The sequence below is a fragment of the Xenopus tropicalis genome, chromosome 1 (genome assembly GCF_000004195.4).
Source record: "Xenopus tropicalis strain Nigerian chromosome 1, UCB_Xtro_10.0, whole genome shotgun sequence".
NCBI classification, from domain to species: domain Eukaryota; kingdom Metazoa; phylum Chordata; class Amphibia; order Anura; family Pipidae; genus Xenopus; species Xenopus tropicalis.
The window spans coordinates 107,695,717-107,712,429 of NC_030677.2; the positions used below are offsets into that span (position 1 = coordinate 107,695,717).

The 16,713-nt window shown below is 37.5% G+C and overlaps 1 protein-coding gene across 1 annotated transcript in view; it reads right to left on the reverse strand.

Annotated features, from left to right (window-relative positions):
• Positions 1-16,713, reverse strand: part of coro2a (coronin 2A) — a 93,262-nt gene that overhangs the window by 23,023 nt on the left and 53,526 nt on the right. Inside the window, exons 2-4 of the mRNA XM_002936684.5 lie at positions 5,072-5,272; positions 3,161-3,277; positions 1,769-1,918 (exon numbers count right to left, since the gene is read on the reverse strand). Coding sequence (XP_002936730.2) covers positions 1,769-1,918; positions 3,161-3,277; positions 5,072-5,272 — 468 coding nt within the window. The remainder of the gene's footprint in view (positions 1-1,768; positions 1,919-3,160; positions 3,278-5,071; positions 5,273-16,713) is intronic.

Below are 16,713 nucleotides of genomic sequence, written 5' to 3' on the forward strand. Positions count from 1 at the left end.
TGACTGACCTACCCACTGAGACCCCTACAGGTAAATCGATCAAGGAATTGCTAAACCAGAAAATCAGTGAAAACTTGTGACGATTTTGTATTCAAAGATAACAATTATATGAATTGTATCTCTTCTACCCTCACCACGACACTGCACAGAATACCGAATATTGAAACTCAGTTGCATTCTTGATTGCCCCAGATTTGAAAAAAAACTATGCTGACATGTGAGAGGAACATCTTTTACAAAGGAACAAATAGAGGGCATGTCAGCCTGATGCCAGTTTGAAGCCACTTAGGATGAGCTCCTTCCTGTATGCCAAAGATGGAGCTGGTGCAAGATGAAGCAAAACTCGTGCAAACCTTTGGGTCAGAGAAAAAAGTTGATCGCAAATCAAGTTACAATGTTCAGTGGAATTTAAGATGTGATCCCATTTTTATTCTGTAACCCTTGTTTGGCTAAATTAGTATAGAGCTCTGTTTGTTATAAATTAATATAAACGGCTGCATAACTGCTGCTATATAAATAAATGATGATGATCATGTTCATATGCTACCCATATGTATGTCATTATAAAGCTTTGGTGGACAGATTGCCAGGATGACAGTAACTGACAAACACAGTAACACACTGCAACTTCTAGCAATAGTCATCTTTTACAGAGACTAAAGTGTTATATTGATTGTTATCAATAACTTAAATATTTCAATATAATCAAAATGATAAAGTATACCTCCCAACATTTTTAGCTGGAAACTTGGGGAATTTTGGGCCACACAAGAATCTAACAAGATCTCTCCTACATTTAGGTCTGCATATCAGGGACATGTTTCATTCATAATAACTACACTTTATTCTGACAATCCACAATTCTTTAAGGTTATTTGTTGCATGTCTTTCCTAAAGAATATTTAAAAATTCTAATAGATATTGACAAATTTCAAATTTTTAAACTAGCCCTATGGGTATTCCTTTTTCCTTTGTTTTAGTTATTGCAGTATTTATAACTGTTATAAAAATGCACTGTGCCGCTTATACATGCAGGGGTGCTTCTGCCACCTTTGGTCTGCTCCCCACCCTATAAAGTGCCACCTGAGAAAAACTTCTTACATTCACTTGCAGCAGCAACACAACTATATAAAAGTAGTGCTATATAAATAAAGATATACATATGTACATACAGTTGCACCTGCAACATTATATAGTATATAGCCTCACTCAGCTATACATATAATATTACCACTGCTCTCTCCTTTAAAAAAGAAATCTGTCTTATGGAACATATTTATTTTTAATGCAAACTTTTACATTTACATTTTATTTGCTCTTCACCCTCTGGTCTTTAGAATACAAGGCATTATGATCACTGTTACAAGTATACCAACTAAGGAATAAGAGGAACCCCATGGATCACTTGACAGATGCAAGAATGGGAACTGTGCATGACAAGAAGCCCTTGGCATGTGACTGACACATACTGCCAGTTTAACACTATTATCACAAGCACAATCCTTTGAAAATTCTATGAATAAAAAAATTCTTATATTTAAATAAGTCCCTGAAACCATACATTTTCTTGCTTTTACTACACTGCCTCACCTCATTCATTGAATAGCAATCATTCATTTCAAACTTATGCCAACATGACATATGATAAATTGACTTTCAATGTCCACTTCCTAAGTTCAGTGTGACAAACAATTATAGCAAAAAAAACACACAAAAATAAAATTTTATTGCCTTGCAAGATGGTGAACAAATACTGAAAATTCCTTACTTTGTAATCGTAGCCAGTACTGAAAATGATATTACTGGCAGTTGGATGCCATTCAATGAGGCCGACTCTTCTGGTGTGCCCGAGCAGCTCCTTCCTTGGATCTGTTAAATTTTTATTTAACAAATGCCTTGGAATGTCCCAAATTTTGACCTGTTAGACAAGAATTAAATCTTAAATACAAATGTTTTTGTACACATTATCTCTTGGGTCAAACCATTGTGCAATTTTTCATCTAACTTAGGTGTGTGGCAACCCCTTACCTTACCTGCCCAGCGCTTACCTCTTTTATGTTGGAGCAGGTCTAGAAAGGGGGCTGCATTGCTAGTGCACTAGAAGACTGGAAGGGCTGAATATCTGTTTTGAAAAATGGAAATTCAGCTCTTCAAGTAACAAGAGGTTTTTGCCGCCCCTGGTAACCTGCCGCACACTTCTGCCTGGGGCAAGGTTTTCACATTGCCTCATGGCATGTGCGTCCCTGATCTAAATGCATTGCACAAAACTACAAATATTAAAGGAGAAGGAAAGTCTAAGTCACTTGGGGGTGCCAAAATGTTAGGTGACTTTAATCGCTTACCTTGTAAGAGAAAACCACACCAGCCCGGGGTAGCTGTAGCGAACGCTTTCTCTTTCTTCTGCGGCGAAATCCCTGGGCCGGCGCATGTGCAGTAGAGTGAAAAGCCAATTTTGTTGTTAAAGTTTGGCTTTTTACTCTAATGCGCATGCACGCCAACGTGGAAGAAGGAAGCACTTGCAGCTACCCCGGGCTGGTACAAGGTAAGCGAACATTTTGGCTTTCCTTGTCCTTTAAATCTCTGACTAAATACAATTTTATTAGCACAGTATTTTTTTAAAATACTATACCGTGGACAAATAATATCCCAAAAATGCCTTTCCACCAGCAACAAAGTGAATCACCCATGGAAAGACATATGTGTTGCTTCGCTTTCCGAAATGGCACAAAGTTGCCCGCAGGAGAAAAATTTGCGGGACTTCGGAAAATGAATCAAAATGCTGGTGGAAAAGCATTTTGGGGAGATTAGTATCAGAGATTTAACCACGGGTAACTTATCTCCCCATTGACCTTCAGCCTTATGCTTAATTTTCACTCTTGTGGTTCCTGGGAGCAGCTTGATAAGTTGGTTATCACCTAGTCACTTAACTGTTAAACCTTAATAACATTAGTTGGTAGATTTCTAAAGAGCAGAATCTCCAGTCCCTACTGAGCATGCTCTCTGAGCATTAATAAAGCTTACTACTGCAACAGATACATTAGTTGATGTCAAGTAGGGATTAAAACAATACATCATCAGAAAATGCAGTTATTTTATTTACAATTTGCTAGTTTATTGCACCTTTGTAGGAGTTATTTTGTGCATAGGGAGTTTTACTTACTGTGGCATCTTCAGAACAAGAGGCTATTACATAGTCATCAAAAGGGTTCCACTTGATGTCCAGCACATTTCCTCTATGACCACACACCTTTGGATGATGAGGATCGAGTTTTCCTGACTGTATACAAAATTGAACTGTTAGTTTGGATAAAAACAATGCACAGTTCTTGCTAACTGCGTCAGTCACCGGTTAATGGTTTGTGAAGCTGCCACAAGATGGCTACATTGGGCTATTTATACATTCAACTAAATCTGTAACTATATTACTTGCTATGTCTGAAAGCAGGATGTTCATGAAGATTTAAACATTATTACCACATTGTGCATATTTGCATCAAGGAATATGACATTAAGTTAAATATGGAAAAAATATACTATATACAAAATTATATACTATATTATTTAATACCATAAGAGTCTTTAGATTTTCAACAGCATGGATCGTGTTTATTTTTTTACAAAAACTTAAAAACCAGTGGGTGTGAGACACTGTTGTTTATATTGAGCACATAAGAGTAAATCAAGGCTGGTACCTACTAATGATGTTGAGTAAAGGTTTTCCTTTTCTTTAGGCAGCCCCCATACGGGATAATAAAGCCAAAGGCTGAGCCAGTTTCACAATTGGGAAGGAGAGTTGTTTCCCTATCCAGGTTTAAGTTCCCTTGCAGTATGGTAGTTGGTCAGGGGTTTCAGGTTTCCCTATTATTCAAAAAGGGAAGTCACCATATGCTCTGTTATTTTAGACACCACTTGATGGTTGGTGGGTGGTTGGTGCTGGAGAGCTTGAGGTGGAGGTAGGCCTCAGGAGAAGTTAGTGAACAAAAAGCTATGTAATAGGTAACTCCGGAGTGAGAGTTAGGATCAAGTTATTTGAGCAGCAAGAGGCTCCAACAGGGTTAGTACCCCATGGTGTCAGGCTCAGGAACAGGATATTCCTGGAGAAAGGCTTAACTCTGAGCACCCTTCTAGAGATGGTGACTAGTTTACAACCACTGGGTGTTGCAAATACTATGCCCTTGTAAATGCCATTCATTTAACCTATATGTTGCAAGAACCACTGGCGTTTTTTGAAAGATCAGTGTATGTGTGCATGTATATTAGTGCGGTTACCCCTTACTCCACTTTCAGAAAAAGGGTTCCATATAATGTATTCTCTAACAAGAGTTGCAACTGGCCAAAAAGGGATTAGATCCAATAATAAAGGTACATTTTACAAACAGATGTGCATGACATTCTGATATCTCTGCAATATGCCAGAGGGCGATTTTTTATGTGGGGGCTGCAGTGATTTATATTTATGTTTATGGGGGATAAAAGGGTTTAAGAATACACAGTTCAAATATATGAAGAAAAAGACATCACAATACTTAGTAAACTACTTAGTAAATTTCAGTGCATGTATGGTAGCCCAATAATCTCTGCCAATATTCATGTACTATAGATATCTGTCAGTTTGTGGATCGGAAGGCTTTGAAAAATGTATCTGCAGATGTACCAGCTGCAGCTAAGAAACTTAAGAGGAGCCGCAGTTCTTCTATACTTGCTCTACACCAGCTGTTTTGGCTGTTTCCCTGAACAGACATAAAATTAGTTGGGCGGCCATGCAATAGATGGCATGTTGTACAAAATCTATCAGTTGGGCCAATCAGACAGATACCATATGAAGACAGGCTGGGTATGGCCCCCTTAAGAAAAAGCGAGGGATTAATAGCATGTACCATAGTTAATATTAACTTGTGTCAGCAAGCTTCGCCATATGGCCAGCTTATTCAGACATCTTGGTTAGAAGCTCTCTTTTGTGGCCCAATATCTGACCATAACCCAAGCTTCTTACAGGATAACATGTACAAATACTGTTATAATGAATGTCATTCGTCTACGATTCCTGAGCATATGAATAAGAAAAGGTTACCTGTTGAAGAGGTATAACAATAAAGGCTCCACCACCAGCACATTCTGTCACTACGGCAATGAAAACTGGATTTACGGCACAGAAATGGTTGTCTTGTACACTTCTTGTGATAGGCACACAGTCATAGCAGCTCTCCTTGTTTGCAGGCTTACCAAAGACATGGCGGTACTTTGAGCTTCGATATTGGGGCTGCCATGACATCTATTAAAATACAGCACAAAATAAATTTTGATTAGACACAAATAAAACCCTAATTATAATAATTTATTTTAAACCCAATAAGTATGTTGTAATGATGTTTAGATCTTTTATTTATTTTGACATTTTTTTTCTCGACATGTGAGGAAGTGGAAAGTGACACCAGAAGCAAAATAGGTTGCCTCAAAATGTATCTACTGTGTACAGTGTTGCAAGATTCCTAAAGGCAAAGTTCACCTTTGTTACCTTTTAGTAAGTTATATAATGTCCTATTTTGCTGACCCCAGGGGCCAAAATTCTATTGCTCTGTGAAGCTGCAACTGTACTGATGTTGTTATTATTTTTCATTATGTTTCTCTTTATTCAGACCCTCCCCTATTTATATACCAGCCTCTCATTCAAATGACTGCCTGGCTGCTAGGGCAAATCAAATCTGCTACCATTTCAAACTGCAGAGATGATGAACAAAAAATACAAAATAAGACCCAACCTCAATTTGTCTCAGAATATCACTGTTTACATTATAGTAAAAGTTAATTTAAAGGTTAACTACATCTTTATGTAGTATGTGGAACCACTGTAACTACAACAGCTCCTCAACAGTTGCCTCACAGCTCTTCCTTTTAACTTACCATAACCTTAATATCTTAAACACAGTTTCATCAAATACTGGCCACATACAGCTTTGCTTGGTGTAGGCTGCTTCAGTTAGACGCAAGCAAGATATTCCAAGTCAGTTTAGAACTTGTTTGGATTTCTCAGGTTATATACATTAGTGCCAACATATACATCCACAACTGCTACACATAAACCACAATGTAACATGCTACTGTAATAAAACAACATGAAATAAAACCAATTTCTGGATTGCTATTTTGTTCCACAGTTTCATTTTCACAGTAGCGAATGGTTTGAAGTTTATATTAAATATTTTACAGCTCTTTGCAATTTAACGTCCAAGAATATTCATAACCCAGCTTGCAATAGCAATATACTTTACAGCACAATCAGGTCTTTGACCCTATGAAGAATCCATATTATGTTATATTATCAGAAGAAGAAAGAAAAGAAACATTTTTGTACATCCATAAACCAGGTTGTAAGGACCAGATTGTGATCTATTTCCTACAACAGGGCTGTGCAGCTGGAGGCATGCAGTTGAAATAAGGCCCTCTCAAACATTTAAATGACCCTCACTTTTACAATAAGCTCTACAGAATTTGTCATTTTACTGTAAAAAGGCCCTCAGTCATTTCTCCAATAAGTCCACAACATGGAGAGCACTGGCCTATAGTAGGCCCATTTATTAATACTGGAAAAAAGTTTAAATTTCAAATGGGACTGGGAGGAGAAACTACTATACAGCAGACCCCACAGTCTGGGTCCTCTATGATCACATAATCTGCTGTATGGTAGTTACGCTAATGCCTGGCCTGTGACCCATAGCAACCAATCAGTTTTAGCTATTTTCAGCCAGCTGCAGGTAAAACAATTAAAACAAACATCTGATTAGTTGCCTTAGGTTATTTCCAAGGTGCAAACTTGCTTAGTCATTATACATGAGCCACACTAGCCCTGGGGACTTACTTTGTGCTATAATCAAGCCTTCATTTGTCAGTACTGAAATTATAAATGGTCAGATGCAGAAGGATAACTATTGTTTACCTGGATATGCACAAAAGATGTTAGATGGTGTCATCAGACACATCAGGTACTATTTGGATTTGAGGTTCATTATGAGATTGGGGAAGTAAAGGTATAAAGCTATTTTTGTGACTTTGCAGCAGACACTTGAGTACCACCTTGCTGGGATAATTTAACAGTTTTTCTGTGCCTTTAGCCCTGTGCATGTAGACATAGCTGGGAATTCCACCAATCACCTCCTTAGTATTTTTTTTATGCTAAAGCTCTGTGGTTGTTACAAATTATTGTGGTTAGACTTGAGCTGCTGCCTTCTCAGTCCAATTTATTGGAATGTTTTTTTTGTGGCTGGTGAGGCTACTACTTAGAGACTGGGGAGCCATTTACTAATGGTTGGATTATTTTTCTTCCCAATCTGGATTTTAAATTCTAAAAGTCGCGGATTTTTAGTGATCTACTATGCGACAAAACTGCTAAAAATCTGAATCTGGCAATTCGCCAGCTAAAACCTGTCAGGATCATGTAGAAGTCAATGGCAGATATCCCTTGCCTTCCCTGGAGGATCATTCTTTGAAAATTTATTTGCTTTGAAATCTGGTTTTCAGATTTTTTTATGCTGCTTTTTTGTGTGACAAATCGAAAAAGTTTCATGACTTCTTTTTGCATGTACTTCTTCAGTTTCAACTTTTTAGTAAATGTCAGACATTTGTGGAAATTAGTTTATTTGAAAAGAAAAAAATAAGAAAAGTTAGAGTTTTAGAAAATTTGCCCCTAACTGAATTAGATGTAGGACTGAAATTGTTAAAGAATGATTACTCTTGTTTTCATCTATCTGCACTTTTTGGTCTGCCCTTTCAAAGTTAAGATAGAATAGTTGGCTCCTAGATTTGATTACATTAGATACAGAAGGACTGAACAAGAAAGTCATGGAATGATGGAAGTGAGAATTTTATGGGTACCAATTTTCTCCATCCTTGTTGGAAATTATTTATTTCTGTAGGAAGGTTTCATTCTTTTCAAGACAGGGAAAGAGAAACAACCTAAATGTAAAGCAGGGGTATGAGGAACGTGAGGGAGGCACAATGATAATACATAACACAATGGCCCATTTTGCACATACAGTATACAAATCACGCAGCAATCTGTGGTAGCAAACAGGTGTGGCAACATTACAATTAAATTTAGTGGAATTCCTGACTCGCACTCATAAACAGGGCTTGATGTGTTATTTGGATTGATGACCTTCAAACATTCAACATGTATCTCAATTTTATAAATATGTTTCGCTTGAGTAACTGCTTCTCTTGCTCCACCCTTCCATACCTGCCAGTATTTTGCACTGCTCTCAATTGGTTGAGATACCTACAGAGAAATATAGTGGTGGCATAGTGCTCTATGGCTGCTTTACTTTAAAAGGGAAAGGTATCTTGTTAGAATGAAAGAGGACTGAATGGTTCAAAATAAAGGGAAATAGTGCAGTCTTCTAGAAACCTAAAGTTTGGGCAGAAGCTGCATCTGTCAGCAGGAGAATAATTTCACAATGGTGCAATCAAAACCCTAATCTTAATCTGCCTAAGCATCTATGTCATTTAACTAACCTGAGCTTCCTGGAGCAAATACGTCTGGAAGAAAAGACCAGAATTACCACATTGCACAGCTGGTACTTACTCAAACAGACTTGAAGCTCTTACTGCTACAAAAGGTGGCACGTGCAATTAGTATACTAAATTGCTTACGCAAAATGCATACTTCAGATTTATTTTCTTGCATGTCATTTAGGTACAGAGGTACAAGATACGAAGCAATACGAAAATTTAATAATTTTACCATGTATATAGTGCACTCAAATGATTTTGCAAATGACTTACATGTACTGGTGTATAATACAGTTACATATAATTGGAAGAAAGTAACATTGATAATTGATGAAATAGTGAATTCAGATTTTTTGCACAGTCCTCTGAGTCTGGCACTTATGTTTTTAAGTGAGTAGAGTACTTTCTGTTTATATAAACACATGACTTGGAGTTGTCATTAGCACTGGAATGTGTACCTTGAACACGCAATCAATGACCAACCACTTAGGTGTGTATACATATGTACATACATATGCACATGCACCTTCCCGCCTGCCCCAACCCTAACCTTTTCTTTCCCAAATCAGACTTGTCACAGGAAACAGGGCAGGTACAGCTATACATATAGTTTTTTGCTACAGTTTAGAGTCAGGGGTGTTTGGCCAAAGGAGACCACAAGGACTGGAACTCTCCTGTGTACCACAGGATTTAAAAAGGTCTTGTAGATTGTAAGCTCTTTTGGGCAGGGTCCTCTTCACCTCTTGTATCGGTTATTGATTGCTTTATATGTTACTCTGTATGTCCAATGTATGAAACCAACTTATTGTACAGCGCTGCGGAATATGTTGGCGCTTTATAAATAAATGTTAATAATAATAATAAAAGGTGCTTTTTTTTTGTTGTTTATGGAAAATGTTTCACCCAACTATAAAGTAAGGTATCTCCTAGTCTTAGGTATAAACCCAAACAAATGGTACACAAGAAGATCTGTCGCCTGCAGTAGCTCTGAATTACCATGTGTGACAGATGTGCTAGTGCCCTTACTGAACAAACTACACAGTCACACCTCTGTGTCAGTGAAAACAAATATATGATTTCCCCTTTAAAACTGCAGCAGTAGGTATTGTTCTTGCGCAACTGTGAGACCATGCAGAGGAGTAATGAGCTTGTAAAGTAAACAGACCTTGCTGAGATATACTTGTGACCCTAGGGTATCGCCTTGTTACTTCAGTGTTTGCTTAATCAGCGCTTGCTGTTCTTGCCAACCAAGTCATATAATCCTAGCCACGGGTCTTATTTATTCCCAAAGATCTGCAAAGCTCAAGCATAGTGAAACTCTACGCATGGCGCATACCCATGAATATGTATGCAGGACTTGCTCGTTTGTGCAATCAATTCAGGATAAAAACATAAGCTTTTTGTCTTTCAACACACTCAGAAGTTTTGTAAATAGATCACCTACTTTCTGTAGCTTTTGTTGGCCTAAGAGTCACTTTGTTAATTACTGCGTACTTTCTTAGCCAAAAACCACAATGTTTATTTGTTTTCTCATTCTGTGTATGTTTTTGTAACCAAGCACTCAACGTTATAACACTTATGTAACGAAAGGTGATTCATGAACAGGTAAGAAATGAAACCCAAAGACAGCCCGATTAAAGTTTTTTGCTTTCAGATGCTAAAAATCCAATATTTTATAAGGTAATTTTTTCTATAGAAAGACAAATTATTTCAGAATCACAGGCTGCTTTTTAGTAAAGCATTAAACTCCACTAAGAATTCCAGTGTATTTGCTTCTAGCTTTATATTATGATTGCGAGCACAATTGCAAACTGTATGCAATATTCACAAAGGTACTTGCTTCCGCACATGCTCCTAACAACATGCAGCAACACCAGTCTTCCTTGCCCAGTCTGTTCTCATGCAAATGCTTGCATGGACACCCAGTGATTACTGCAAGACTGGCAGTGGCATTAATTCTAGGATTTCTTTAGTAAATGTTAATAGCTGCAACTGACTTTATGCCATTAATATTGCACACCACGTAACACCAGTGTAACAAGCTGGGCCCCCTGCAAAAAAATCTTTGGAGGGGCCCAGCGAGCATCTGACAGGTACAACACAAGCAGGTTGGGAGAAGGCTCATACTTTACATTTTTCCGTTAGAAATTGTCTGGAGGGGCAGATTTATGTTAAGCAGACCCCCTGTCCCCTGGACCCCCCCTAATGACCTTGGGGTCTGCTTCCTCTATAGTTATGTGCCTGATTTTTATTCTAATCATGCTGGAATTCTGGCCAAAGAAATGCTTCATTGTAGGTTAAAAAAGAAAAGTCAATTTGTGCCCATAAATAAAACTTTGCACCCTGACTGATCTGGAACCTCCTGCCTCATCTCTTTTCAGCACCTTTTCACACATATTATTTCCCTTTTTTAAATTTTTTTTAAAATACAGAAATAAAGAACTACATATATTTAATATATTTGCTCCCCCCCACCATCTTATAAGTATTTTTTTATTTAAAATATTTTTTTTTATTAATGTATATTAAAAAAGTTGCTTAGAATGTTAATTATGTTTCATTATGTGAAAAATCAGTTTTTGGGTAGAGAACTCCTTTAAATCAGAGAAGCAATGTTCAGGGGGAAACATTTTCATTTTCTCTGTTTATCTAAATAGAAAAGTGATAAATATAGTCTGAATTCTGTACATGTTTTTTTCTTTATAGGTGTGTCTCTGGATTTTGGTTCAAAGATTAAAAGAAAAAAGAAGAACTGATCGTACTGGCAGACAGGTCTGAGCAAAGCTAAAAGTGTCATTCCTGAGATAATTCAGCTGCTTTAACAAGCAGGGCAAAGGGCTGGTAACACAGCATTTTCAAAAATAAGAGATAGTGACTAAATGTCAAGGACTAAAGTAATAGTTGGGATTTTTTAGAGTTGTTCCACATGTATAGGAGTTTCTAAAGTGTGCACTGCTGACATTAATCTGGTACAACAGGTTACCTGAAGGGAAAACAAAATGAACAGTAATGTTCTCTGTAATTGCAGTGTCACTCACAACTACTTTTATATTAACACAATTCCATTTTCATTATAGTGTGTATCACTGACAAGCTGAGGCTGAGGTAACCAACAGAAATCTACATGAAGCTTTGTCATTTTAGCCTTTAAAACACAAATGTACAATAAGGGGTCACTGAACATATTAAGTTCTGCAGGGCTGCATTACACCAAATTAGACCATTATTTAGACTAGGGTTAAATTCTTTATCCTCACTATGGCGTGAAACAGTTGATCATCCTACAGTGGCTCTGCTGTATACTTTAGCCTTTACATCTATACAAATCTGTACAAGTAACCTGAAGCACTTCAGTTGCAAACAGTGTCGGACTGTGATACCTGGGACCCACCAGAAAACCACACCCTGGGGGCCCACCAAACATATAAGCACAACCACTGCGCCCTCCAATCCCCAGCTTCCACAGCCCACCATACACTATGTACACAGATGAGCAGGGCCATCTCTACAAAAAAATATGGGGCCTAAACAAAACTGAAGCTTGGGGACCCAAAGAATGCAAGCTGCTGATTTAATCACGGCTGGCTGTGTCTTTTTCTTGCACAGGTTCTGAGGTCCTAATTTAAGCAGAAGATTCAGTGGGACTGGGCACCTTGCCGTGAAAGGAGACTGCACTGAAGGAGAATGCAGATGTGCAGTGCCAGCATTACAGGGGCTTAGTTTTAGCAGTGCATTGGTACTGCAATAAAAGTGGGGAGAATTATCAGAAAACTAAAAAATTATTACAATTCCAGCCACAGTGTAACTGGGTAGAGAAGCCCAGGGCCCACCAGGACTGGGCCCGCTGGCATTTTTCTCATTATCCCGGTGAGCCAGTCAGACTGTGGTAGCAAAGTAAATAAAGTGCCTTTATAAGTAGGCACAAGGCAACATTTCATGCTTTTACCACCATGGGTTGGAGTAAACTAAATGAACATTCTAATTTGTAGACTACTTTTAGAAATGGTCAATGCACACTGGGACTGGTTTACAAAGTGTCCAGCAATATTTTTTTTCACCACTCTTCCATAAAGTCAAACTTTGTGGAGCAGGCAGGTTATAGCTGTCAAAGGATGTTTTTTTCCCAGTTTTGGTAATGCTGATTTAACATTGTTTTGGGTAATTTTTAATGTTTGGGATCTGTTTTTCTAACACAGCCCTGATTGCTGCTTCTACAGAACTATTTCCAAGACTTGTATTTACAAAAACTTGGTCTTCATGATGCTGTAATATCTGTTATTTAGATGTGTTCTCTAACTGTGGGAACCTTTATTTCGATCGATTTATTTCGATCATAAGACACTTAAGCACCCCTTTCAGTTAACTGTGTGACTTTTGAATAAGTTGGATGCACCAGAGCTTATTTAGGTGTTTAAAGTAGAAGGTAAGCCTAAGTCACTTGGAGGTGCCAAAATGTTAGGCACCCCCAAGTGACTTAAATCGCTTACCTTGTACCCCGGGCTGGTGCACCTGTTAAGAGAGAACCGCACCAGCCCGGGGTAGCTGCGAGCACTTCCTTCTTCCGCGTTGGCGCGCATGCATGCATTATAGTTAAACACCGAACTTTAACAACAAAGTCGCTTTTCACTCTAATGCGCATGCGCCGGCCCAGGGATTTCGCCGCAGAAGAAACGCGGAAGGAGGAAGCGCTTGCTACAGGTACCCCAGGCTGGTGCAGTTTTCTCCTAACAGGGGCACCAGCCCAGGGTACAAGGTAAGCGATTAAAGTCACTGGGGGGTGCCTAATATTTTGGCACCCCCAAGTGACTTAGTCTTTCCTTCTCCTTTAATTGCAAAGGATGTGAATACATATCCAATTTACATTTTGTAAATAATTTTAAAAACTATGTAGAATTTGTAACACTACAAAATGTAGAAACTTCCAAGAGGGTGAGTACTTATGATATACTCTACAGGTAATATTTTGGTTTCTTATAGTACCTTGCAATTTTCTTTCTTGTTTTAAAGCACACCATACTTTAGCATGCAACCTGGAGGATTTAAAGGCACACCAAGTTCCCTTGTGGTGGAACACAGGAGAGATCCACTGCAGAGGAACACGCGTTAAGACGCCCATGTGTAAGGGCCCTTAAAGGTTCTTTGATATTTAAATGATTTATTTGAACCCAAAGCTCATTCACTTAAAACCTGCCAAACACACAAAAATTCTCTATGTTCTAAACTAATTCAACAGAAACAGGTAGGGTTCTGAATTCTCCTTCAGGTTAGTGAGGCCCTCTCTTTTCCTTTTACAATATGTATTCCACACCAACGTAATCCTTCTTAAATTATATATAGTGTCTTTCATGATTTGTGGGTTTGCACTCAATAAAAACCAGGTTTCCACTCTTTTCTAGACATACATACTAGTCATAAGATGACGGGTAACTGTATACATAACCAGATGTTGCACTGTATGATTTTACATGTATTCATTATTATCCCTAGAACTATTTTTTCTTTGCTCCTGATTAAAATATTTCAAAGACACTTTTGCAGTTTATGAAAGATTCAAGTTGTCATAAGATAAAATCCCTTGGGCTTTTCACTAAATTGCTGCTCACAAAACAGTTGATGTTTACATTGATAGAGTTTAAACTGCCATGTTGCCATGGTAACTACAAACTTTGCACTGTAAATATATTACATACATACTGAAAAATGGGCTTATGCAACCTAATCTCTTAGCTAAAAAAAAACTAAAACAATATAGGACAGACTCAAACTAGACCACAACGCTGACACACTCACATTGACTGCAGATAACTGATAAAATCCAGGCATATTTCTTTACTTTCCAAAGGGCTGATGTATTCAGATAAATATACAGATTTTTTAGTTGCCTACTAAGCTAGGGGGTAACTGATCTGTTGGTACGCAGACATGGGGAATGGTAAAGGAATTCTGAGTGCTTACACTCTCCTACTCGCTATAAAGAATCTTATATTCCAAACACAGAGCTATAAAGTATGTGTAAGGAATCCAGCTTTCATTTCAACTTCTTACCTTTTCTCCATGACATGTTAATACATGTACAGGTCCTAAAATCCATCATGGTTAATTTCCCTCATTCAGTGGTCTCTCATTATCTCCTTGACTGAAAGGCTATTCTAAAATGTCTGCTTTGGAATATTTTTATTAAAGCTCACAAAAATTTAAATTGTCACATTTAAAAAGTATATTTAGCCCATTGCACGAATATCATACACACCATGTATATTTATTACACAGTATAAAAATAACAATGATGTTTAGCAGGTGGCCAGGCCTGAATTCAGGAACCCAACCAAGAAGCTATAAATGTCTGCATGTGTACACATAAATAAATTTACACATTTTTAAAGCGGTGGTTCACCTTTCAGTTAAACATCACTACTATATGGAATGTCTTCCTAGCAAATTTGCAATGTCTTCATTATATATTATTTATATTGTTTTAGTTATTTTCCTTCCTTTTCTACCTTTCCAGCTTTTAAATGGAGGTCACTGACCCAAGCTGTCAAAAACTATAGTTATGTGGGGCTACAATTTTATACTTATTGTTACTTTTTATTACTTGTTTTTCTATTTAGTCCCTTTTCCTATACTTATTCCAATCCCTTATTCAAACCACTGACTGGTTGCTAGGGAAGATAAGATCTTAGCATCCAGGTAGCTGCTAAAATATCAAACTTGAGACCTACCTACGGAACAAAAAAAGCTAAATAACTAAAAAACCATAACAAAAAAGTTAATTTAAAGGTGAATTATCTGTTTAGTAACTGCAGATAACATCCTGGCTATAAATAACACACTGCTTCTAAAATTCTCTTAAATCTTATAAGGGGTCATTTACATTTACTAAGACCCCGGTCAGAAGTGCAAGGGGTGCAAGAGTGTGCCCCTTTTATAAAACACAGTTAGCAAAAAGTCTGAAATTATCCCATGTGTCATTGCTTTATGTAAAATGTAGGGAAACCTTTTTTGGATAAGAATTATATAATAATATTAACATGAAAGGCTATCAATCAAACATATGATATTTTCAATTACATTTGCAGTTTCTTAATAGAAAATTCTCAGGGTATAGACAAGTCTTTTTTCTTTAATCACTCTGTTTAGAAGAGGTAGCTGGACAAATCTTCTCTTTTAGACCACATATCATGAATGTTTTTACTCATGTTAGTTAAAGAAATCCTGTTACATATCTTAAGAGCACAGAGAGATAAAACAGTTTCCATGTCTGTATAATAGACTTAACAGAAAATGAGGCTCAAGCTAATGTGGAAAGGAAATCTATTGTTACCTGAAGCAACTTTAAGCTATGAAACATAGATAAAAAATTAACAAGGAATGACAAGCTCAAATGCCATTTTTCCTTCTGTTTGGGGGAGGCAGTGGGAAAGAATAAATACTCACTACCAGAATATTAACATAACATGACAACCTTTTCACTGGTACCCTAAGGGCTTATTTATGACCACAAGTGCAGTAGTGGTTCCTGCAATTGCGCATAAAACTGAAGGTACTTGCATCAAAATGTCTGTATAGTTGCAGTTAGTCCTTCTTGCCTTCGGTTCTGAATCAAAAGCTGCTGCACTTGAGTCAGAGGAACCCTGAAGCTACTGCCACCTCCAAACAAGGGGATAGCTCCAGGGTTCCATTCACGTACATTGTCAATGGCACAGTTAACTTGCACCAAAAGAATCTAGAAGGGAATATCAAAAATATGATGGCAGGCAGACGTTTGTGCGATAATATCCAATTTGCAATGAACTGTACATGCAATTGCACTCATTTTTTCCAAATCAGATACAGTTGCAACAGGTACAGCACAATACCCACTTGCATATGCAATGTTGCTGGAATTCTGGGAAAAACACTGCATTGTGGGAAAAAACATGGTGATTGTGCTCTAAATTACACTTTGCTTATTGTATTTGTGGATGTAAATGAGCCCCTAGTCATTAATCACAATATTTCTAAAACTGCTGTCTAAAAAAAAAACACAGACTAAAAGAATGGCTACTTCAGCTTTTGTCTTTAGCCTATAATTGCCTGTGTAAAGTGTGTTAAAAAAAATCAGTGTGCCAAAAGAGATGGCATACAGACTGCAAATATATATTTCTATATTATACCGACAATCTGAAATAAAGTTATAGGATTTATTTTCCAAAATGCCTGGAACCT